The sequence below is a fragment of the Tursiops truncatus genome (genome assembly GCF_011762595.2).
Source record: "Tursiops truncatus isolate mTurTru1 chromosome Y unlocalized genomic scaffold, mTurTru1.mat.Y SUPER_Y_unloc_1, whole genome shotgun sequence".
NCBI classification, from domain to species: Eukaryota; Metazoa; Chordata; class Mammalia; order Artiodactyla; family Delphinidae; genus Tursiops; species Tursiops truncatus.
The window spans coordinates 1,924,728-1,934,211 of record NW_022983136.1 but is presented as its reverse complement, the minus strand read 5'-3'; the positions used below and the strand labels follow the sequence as shown (position 1 = coordinate 1,934,211).

At 55.8% G+C, this 9,484-nt stretch overlaps 1 protein-coding gene across 1 annotated transcript; it reads left to right on the top strand.

The window, feature by feature from the left end:
* Positions 1–552: 552 nt before the first annotated feature.
* LOC117310641 (testis-specific Y-encoded protein 2-like) lies at positions 553–6,897 on the top strand. The gene is made up of 7 exons (XM_073799783.1): positions 553–566; positions 4,188–4,731; positions 5,339–5,416; positions 5,520–5,631; positions 5,729–5,874; positions 5,989–6,077; positions 6,717–6,897. Exons 1-7 carry the CDS (start codon positions 553–555, stop codon positions 6,730–6,732), a joined length of 999 nt encoding a protein of 332 aa, XP_073655884.1. The 3' UTR covers positions 6,733–6,897.
* Positions 6,898–9,484: the final 2,587 nt, after the last annotated feature.

Genomic DNA, 9,484 nt, shown 5'->3' with positions numbered 1-9,484 from the left:
CCACTGCCCCCGCAGCTGTTTCAAGACCGAGGAGGGTTGCAGCACCAGGGCAGCTTCAGGAATCCTCGTCCTCGCCTCCCAGCTGCACTGGCTGCGCCCTGCCGTGCATCAGCCTTGGGGATCTGAAGCCCTGAGGGCCGTGGTGTACACTTCTAGGGTGGCACACAGCCGTGGCCTAGAGAGGAAGGCCTGCCCCGCTCCGGCTGCTGTCCCCGCAGGCAGACAGACAGACACACAGACAGACAGGGACTCTGTCCCTCCTCAGCTCCGTGATCCTTAAGCTGGAAGGGAGCCTCCCTCGTGGCTCCCACACTCCGGTGCCTAGGGTTCCCTACCGTGGAGGCAAAGGGAAACTACGTGCAGTGGCCCTGCGGCTGCACGTGGGACACAGGGCAGCGGGGGACCTCCGACCCTCAGCCGGGCCCAAGTCCCTGGAGCCCTCTTGCCCTGGTCAGCGCTGCTGGGAGGGGCCTGGCAAGGATGAAAGGCTAGAGGGAAGGTTGGACAGCGTCCTCCCACAGCTTGACCTGGGCCACCCACGCGTAAGGCGCCATGGCTGGGTTCAGGTGCGGCCCGCCTGCCCAGGCACGATGTGGCAGAAATGGTCAGGCCACCCCCCGGTGGGGAAGGAAGGCTTACACTGCCCGCTGTGGCCCCGGGTGCCCACCGCCGGGGCCTCGTGGTCCAACCCAGTGGATGTGCCTCACTGAGAGTCACCCTGGGGAACAAAGCCTCGACTTTGAGGGTGGAAACCTGTCAGCCCCGCTGGGGCACGGCACGCGGGGCTTCCCCTGTAGCTGTTGTTCAAGGTGGAGGGCCCAAATCCTCCATGCTGTCCCTCACCGCGTCGTCCCTTGGCATATCGGGTTATCGGGGCCCTGAGACGTATGACTTCTTGTCCAGCGGGGATCTCCCTCATCCACTCAGGAGGGAGCACGCAGGCTCCATCTCTGTGAAGACGGTTTCTGTGTTGAAGTCAGCCAGGGTCTTGGTGTCCTTGTCCCTTGTGAGGCAGCTTCTAAGCTCGGCCCTGCCCGTGTTGGGGGCCCTGCCATTTCCGCGCATGAGCTCGTGTCTCTTTCTCTGACTGCGGCCAGGAGCCCCTCTGTCAGATATCCCGCCTCGCTGCCTGTCTAAAGCGATCACATCCTCCGGTCCCTATGCCCTTCTCTGCTGGCACGTCTCTGCCCGGTGCCGCTGGGGGCACGTTCTCTCTGTGTATCACACAGAACCTGAAGGAGGTCTGCCCCAGGTGACACTGGCAGGGCCCCTGGTTTCTAGGTCAGGCTCTTCGGTGTCACCTGGCCAACCCGTTACCAGGGGGTCAGCGGACCTACAGCCGAGCGGTAGGCTCGGCCAACACAGAGCTACCGAGAGGAACGGAAAGGTAGCCTTGTCCTTGATGAAGTCAGTGAGGCCCCGAGTGGGCAGAGGGCCTCCCGGCGAATGAAGAGGGTGCTGCTTTCTGCACCAGGGACGGGTTGACGTTGGCCCCCGGGGCAGGCAAGATTCCCAGGGTGGCCATCAGGGTGGGGGCCCTGTGCGTGTTTAGCAGTAAATAGCGGGGCAGACGGGAAGGGAGCCCACCTCCTCTTTTCAGCCTCACCTTCAGAGCCTAATTTCTTCACCCAAATGCTGCATCCACCTTCAGGACATTGTAGCACACACGTAGCCACGACCTGGTTCCCAGTGGCCTCCCACAGCTGCCTGAGGGGGAAAGAGAAACCAGCTGAGGGCAAACACCTACAGAGCAAAGGGAGCCCTGGAGCACCTCTCTAAGCAGACGGCCCGGGGACACGCGAACCAACCTGAGAGCTCCAGGAAGAGGAAAGCGTGTCCCAAGTCACCTGGGCCCCTAGCACCTTGTCTTCCTGTATGGTGCCACAGACAGGGGCACGGGGAATGGAATCGAGCCTGCGTGCTCCCCACGGTCACCCTGTCCAAGGCAACCGGGAGGAAACAGGACACAGGTGCACGTGACTCAGCTCCCACTATGCCCAGTTTCAACCACACCATCCCGTAGGCAGGGCAATCGTTCCAAGAACAACCCGTGGAGCTAAATGTGCACGTGGGCTAGATCCACAGAGGGGAGGCGGGGGACAGAAAACAACTGGGACAGTAAACAAGGGGGCGCTGACCAAAATCCTTTCTCGTGGAAACAGGTACGTGTAGAGTTCTGCTCAGGTACCTGCCCGTGTGTGGTGTGGGGGGGTGGGGGGGTAGTGGGGGGGCACGTGATGCACGTGCGTGGTCAGGAATAGGCACGACTACTGTCATGCATGCGTGGACGTTGGGATGGACGCGGGGACGTGGAAAAGCTTAAAGAGCTCAGAGAACGTACGTAAACTGTGGGCCAGTTGAAGCCCCCAGGCCAGGGAATCCAGCCCAGAGATACCACCCGTGGAGCAAAGTGTAAGTGGCATCACACGCCAGCACCCTCGACCAGGGGCTGAGACTAGAGGGAGGAAGAAAGCACCTGTGGAAGGACAGGGAGGATGCAAAGTACATGAGAATCATAAAGGGCCCGATGCCCAGGCCCAAAGAGGAAAGACCCACCCCCCACCCCTCCAGCCCCACTCCCATCTCAGCTACAGCCACCTTTATCTCCTTCTCCAGTGCACGAGCAACCTTTCCCCCACCCCTGTGTAGGCCCTTGAGAAACACCTGGCCTTTTTTCCATAAGGTTTGGCACACCGACCCACACCGAGGCATAACCGGCTGCCTCACACTGATTTTGCTGGTTTAAGACATCACTCTAATGTTCTGACAACCCTTGTGGCTCAGGAGTATGGCCGTGATGGCTTAGCTGGATTCTACCCCTGCTCCCCTGTCCCACAAGACTGGGGTGAAGGGCTGGGCTGGGATGTGATCTCATTTGGAAGGTGGACGAGAGCAGAACCACTTTCACAGGGCATCCTTAGGGTCGGCAAAATTCACATCCTCGGGTTGGCAGTGGTGAAGGCATGCATGCGTGCGTGGTGGCCCTTGACTGGGTGCAGTCCTCAGCACCTCAGTGTGTGCGCACGTGTCCAAATAAGGTTGCTGGCGTTCCCCAGTGCCATCAAAGCGTGTCGTCCCTCTCTCGGTCTCTCAAAAGACAGGATGGCCGAGTCAAGTTCGTCTCGTGCCATGTGTCCATGTCCGTTCCCGGAGGGACGCTTGTCACCTTATGTTGGCTAGCAGAAAGGCAATTTCTGCCTGCCACTCGAGCGTTTGAAAGGCACTATGCAAACGTGTGGTCACACAAAGTCCGAGAACCCGTGGGTGCCAATCACACACGAGGAGACGTCTTTTGGTGCCAGGCAAGGTAGAATTTCTCGGAGAGTTTAAGTATCCAGGGGGGATCCCAGGAGAGTGGGCCACAGAGGGAGGGAGCAGATACATACAGAAACAAGAACGCGCACGCACACACCACACACACACACACACACACACACACAGACACAGAGAGAGAGAGAAAGACAGAGGGGAGACAGACAGACACTCAGACGGAGCTCTTCGCTGCGTGGCTTTTCTGCTCTTGAGCAAAGGAATTCAAGTCGAGCAAAGAGCTGGGTTTGCCGGACACTCCCCTCTCATGCCACAGAGCTTCGGGCTCTCTGTCCCCTGGAAGAAAAGTATCCAGCAATTTCGGCCACCGTGCATTTCCTTGTACGTTTTCTGAGAGCTCCCAGTGCCTAAAGGTCCCGAGGCAAACCGGATTCTGATTTTCTGAGTTTGGAGCGGGAACTCCTGGCTCCAACTGGCACAGGCCACATAGGTATCTCAGGGCACCCAGGCACCCCAGACGCAAGGCCGGAGGCCTCCCTGGAGGCCAGCTCCTTGTGGAACCTGGGCTGCTAAGCCGGGCGGGGGGAACGGGTGTTTTGGGGGACCCGGCAATCCCTGAAACCGACCTGTTTCCACAGGGCGAGGGGCGAGGCAGCCGAGGGTGACGCCCACTGTCCTCGCCCTGATTGGTCGTGATGGGGCCGAGCGGCCTGGGCGGGGCTTGGAGCTGCTTCCTGCCACCTGGACACTCATGCCTGGTGGCCAAAGCTCCTGCGCATGCGTTTCAACTCTCTTCACCGCACAGGCTCCTAGGAACGATTCAGTCCGCAGCGAAGCGCGATTGTAGTAGGTTGTCTCGCGTGGTGCTCGGCCCTCGTGCTGAGCTTCCAACTGCCGCACCTTCGCTGCTGCACCAGCTCAGAGCCAGGTCCGCATGGGAATGAGGCGGGACCCGGGGTCGTCCTAGGTGTGGGAGGGGGTCCTCAGGAAGCAGGGGCCCGCGGGTCCCCAGGTGTGGTGCGGGAGGTGGGTAGGGTGCTGGCCCTAGCTGATGGGTGGGGCGAGGAGGCCGCCATCTTTAGCGGGGAGGTGGTGCGGCAATGCGCGGCCCTGTTGGAGGGAGAGGTGGCGCGGATCATGGAGGTGTTTTGGCAGCCTGTGGAGGACATGATGGAAGAGGTGGAGGTGGTGGCGGAAAAGCAGCAGCAGCAGGTGGTGGCGGAAGAGCAGGAGGAGAAGCCCCAGGAGCAGGGGCAGGAAGCGCCAGGACCTTCCCCGAAGAGCGCCTCGCTGGAGGCGCTGGAGGCGCTGAAGGTCTTGCAGTTACAACTGGAGCCTGTGAATCGGGAGTGCAGCCGACACCACTTCCGTCTCAAGGTCACAACACTTCGGAGGCGGAAACCTTATCTGGAACACAGAAGCACCATCATCCAGAGCATCCCTGGCTTCTGGGTCAAAGTTGTATCCTTAATTTTGTATTTGAGAGACCACGTTGTGGCCGGGCTAGTGCAAGGGGTACCTAACATAGCGGGCCGTTTGGGTACCAAAATGTATCCGTTGGATTGTGCATTGTGGGCACACTCAGGGAAATGTGATCCTGAAATTGTGGGGGCATGCTGATTTTCTGCATAGCAGGAAGTAAGACTAGGGCTTTAGTTGCAGAGGTCCAAAAAGGTATTGTCATTAGTACCAGGGCCTCTTGAGACAAAAGAGTTGTCTTGTGCACAGGTTCTTCTTGGAATAACCATCAGGGAAAACGGAGGTGAGAGTGGGGAGTTATGAAAGCGCATCCTAGTTAGAGCCAGGAGTGTTTGCTGTGCGGAAGTAAGCTTGTTCTGTCCAGATGGAGATCAGGGCCTCCCTCTCAGAATCGGAGGCTCCCTGTTTTAGTGCACAGATATGCACACCCCGAGGGGCTCGTTGTTCCTTCATGCAGTCTGTATTGAAGGAATAGGACTAGATGCTAGTGGGGCCTTGAGATCAGACACTCCCAGGCCGCTGTCCAGGCTCGCTCTGTTCTCCCAGCCCTTTCACCTCCGGCATCTAGAGGCTCCTTGACGTAAAGCAGTTTGTGAACCACCCCCGGATGTCGGCCATGATTAGCACCCAAGATAAAGACATGCTTAGCTACATGACCAACTTGAAGGTCAGGTTGGGAAGGAGAGGGGAAATGATTTATCCCGGAAAGCAGGAAAGAGCAGGTCTGCTGGAGAGAGATTTCACCCTCCGCCTCCACTTTGTCCCGGCAGGTGGAGGAGTTCGCAGATCGCAGTGATTACCGCAAGATCATGTTGTTTTTCCGGAAGAACCCCTATTTCCAGAATGAGGTGGTTGTTAAGGAGTATCTCATTGAGGCCACTAGTAAGAGACAGCTCCCTGGATCGTGGGGGAGGGCAGATGGGGTGAGGTGAACTTGAAACGTGATTTAGGCCCTTGTCCCACGCTCCTTTTCCCACAGGATATAGGGCATCTCATCTCGCTCCAATTCAGTGGCACCGTCGTTTTGAAGAGGAGGTGTATAGCCGCAGGCACAACAACAGCGGCCTTAACTTCTTCAACTGGTTCTCTGACCACAGCTGTGTAGGATCTAGCAGGATTGCTGAGGTGGGGTGCCTCTGGGCCTCCTCAGCAATGGCGATGTTGTTCGGCTGGTCGGGGGGAGGGGTGTGGGCCTGGCCTGGCCTGGCCTGTCCCGACCTGGCCCCTTTCCCCTACCAGATCATCGGCGAGGACCTGTGGCCCAATCCCCTGCGCTACTACCCGAGGGAGAAAGGCCCCACCGGGACAGGTCACCGAGAGGAGGACAGGTGGGTAAGGAGCCCAGGGGCTGGGCGCTGAAACGAGTAAGCTGGGTCGTTTATTTCACTCATGGAGGAGTTGAGGCTCAGAGGCATACAGTGACACCAGGGCGTGAGGGCATCAGGGTGCGACAGCACGTCTAGAAAACTGCAGTGCAGGACTGGTTCTGACTAGGGAAGCTTTAGGCGAGTGAAGCAGCATGAGAGTCAAAGTCACTGAGATTCAAAGGTGCACGTCTCTGAACTGTCATTCCATGGCCATCAACCCCACGCTCAGGCCTCCTGTACCGCCCCCTTAAATTTGGGCTTGCCTCAGGTTCCCCCCACCACCCCGTTTCCACAAAGCTGTGTGAGTCCCCTTTGTGCAAAGCCTTACCCCGCTGTCCCATCATTTTTTTCTGTTTTGATCATCACCGTCATCTTTTACTTTTCTTATGCATCTTCTTCACCTGCCATGGCTATTGTGAGAACAGTGGCCATTTTGCGTCGATTATGAAGAAAGTTTCTAATATGCGGTTGGAGGAAATGTAAGAGATCACAGGGGATGTGACTCTGTCTCCTGGGCAGGGCCTTAAAAAGTTAAAGCGGTCTTTAGCATCGTTCAGAGAGGTTGGGTTATTATGTGTGTGCCTGTGTGTGTTTTCAAAGGCACTCCCGATCTTGAGATGCGTGTGATGGAGCATCGCCCTTGACCTAAGAAGCTGCTTTGGGTGAAGGCGAACGGTCAACGTGGTTGTCGTGCACACGAAGAAACGAAGAGAGGTCTGGTGGTGAGACGTACAGAGAGGGAGACACCAGTAAACCTGGAATAAAACCGGAAGATAAATAAGCAGCATCAGTTGTATGTGTTTGTGTGGTGTTTGTGCAGGGGCTCAGGGTAGACACATCAGCCCCAGGCAGGCTTCTCAGTTTGCTGCCTGGGAATTACCAGGCCATGGAGAGTTGTAGAGGTGGGGGGAAATCATACTTTGGGATTGCATCAGAGGATGCAGTTCTGCCTGTGGGATGGGGGTTGGGGAGGAAGGAGAAATAAGAGAAGGACTGGTTAACTGGGGCCTGTCATTTTTCCAAGGGAAATGCGGAAGTTCAAGGAAAGGGCCTGGTGAGCAAGGGCCTGAGATTGAAATGCTGGAAGTTAATTTTGTTGGATAGTGGTCCTCCATGTATCCTCCCTGTTGCATATCATCAGACACTTCAATGGGATACAACGGGGGGAAGCCTTAGCATTTAACTCACTGTTGGACCGGATGCCCTTCTAGTGCATATGAACACAGGGTCTTTTGCTGAGACAATTAGCCTCTCAGGGCTAGGGTTCCAGACAACATCTCAGGACATGGGGGTATAAGGTGTATGGAGGACATCTGGGGAGGTGAGGGAGACACGAGTGGGAAGGCAGTGAGGATGTTAGTTTGCTCTGGCAAAGGTGACCAGGGGAAAAGGTAAGTTTGCTGGGAAACGGCTAAGCAAACAGAAACAGAGTCCCTCACATCTGAGTGAGCTCACGTGAACTCTGTTCTTTTTTCCGGGGGACTCAGTTTGGGTACAAAAGGGCACACGGGGAGAGGGAGAGGTGGGGGGAGTGGGGAGTTGGGGATGTTAAACAGGCAAGTGCCAGGCCACCCAGCTGTGTGCTCTCTGTCCCGTGACGGCACAGTGGTTAATATCCCTATTTTCAGACAGGCTTAAGCCCTCTGCCCAAGGCCCGCTTCAGGCCAGGTCCCCAGAAAGTAAACATTTTTCTCATGAACAGTCTGGTAGAGGTGTCCCATCCTCGCTGAATGGCTGGGCACACCGGGTTTCAAACACAAAGGCACTGTCCTTCTTCTGGGGCCTTGCCAGCACTCTGTGCCCCTGAGGCCAATGGGAAGACCTAGAGCATACCGAGCTCACCCAGGAAGTGGTGAGCACTTCGGGTGCTCCTTGCCAAGTGGCTGGCTGCTTCCCAGAAGCACGTCTGTCTCTGGACCAGGCAAAGGACAGACTCTGCCACAAACGGAGCAGGGAATGTTCAATGTTTGTCCCCCCAGTGTTCTTCTCTCTTCCCAGATACAGCGGCTCCAACACAGGCGTCCCTGAGGGTGGCATATTGACAGTACCATTTCCGTCCCACATGTTGAGCTCTCGCTCAACGACTTTTGGTAGAAGAGCCTTCTCCCAAAAGCCCCAGCTCTTTCCAGGACGAGGGTTTGACAATCAAAGTTCATGGAGTCACGGATGTCGCCTTCAAAGTGCACTGAGTTAGATCGCCTGCTCAGTGCCAGGTTTTGTATTTGAACATCTACAACCCAGCTATGCCCCTTCTACAGTGGAGACATCCGAAGGTCTAGAAGGCAAGGCTTGGCCTTTGTCCGCTGCTGTCCCCACAACCACCCCACAGACACTGTGGAAACAGGTCTTCTAAGCTTCTCGCACTGTACACCTCAAGGAACCCTTGGGGCTTCCACATGCTGGTCCCTGTCTTTCCTGGTGCTGGTAAAAATAAACTATGCTCTGATAACCCTGCAGTGGGAGTGGGACAGCATACTGGTGCGTGGTCTTAGGGAACCTCAGACGGGGCTTGTTCTAAGGACTCCAGGATGTTTATCCACATCCAGAACATTTAGTAAGGTCTTGCAAAGGACTTAATCACCAAAGCAAAGGTTGGGACAGGCTGTTTCGATACACATGCTCTGGGTTGCTGTTACTCACTTATTTGTTAAGGTTTGTGTCTCTGAGTTGGTCTGTGCCTGCGCTCCACCCTTTCCTCCATTCCTGCATCAAATGCTTCCACACCTTGAACTGGGACTTTTTTGTGAGTTCCATTATCTTTGTGAGCAACAAGAAATGCTTTATTGCAGGTGGAGTTAGCAGTGACACACATTTGGAAACAGAGGAATAGGCATGCCCTTGTGGCAAATCACCGACAGACAAGAATATCTTGGTGGAGGTGAGAATATCATTTACTGCCCCCAGAGGGTGATGAGGACATTGAGGGAATGCATTTGCCAGGGAAGCTTCCAGGAGGAGAACGTTTGGGGTTGACTTGTTAGTGTTTTGTAAACACTAGTGCAGGAGTGAAAGAAGATGACTCTTATTCCTCCCCATTTTATTCTTGCGTTGGTCATTAAACCGACATTATGTGGGCACAATTTCTTCATGATTTTTAATAAAGCATCACCCGAACGATAGGAATTGGGGCTAGTCTTCCTGTGAAGAGAAAAGTTGTTAGAGAATCCTTGCCCTCGGTGACCTCCTATGACCCAGTGAGAGGGGGTGCATGAACAAAATACGGGCATACCGAATAGAAACTCGTGGACCAAGCACCTCACCCAGAGGATCAGGTGGTGCTGAAGGAAGGTGAGGGCTTCAGGAAGAGAGAGGTATGAGTAAAGGAAAGTGTGACGTGTAGATTCATGAGTTTTGCCATACCTGAAGAG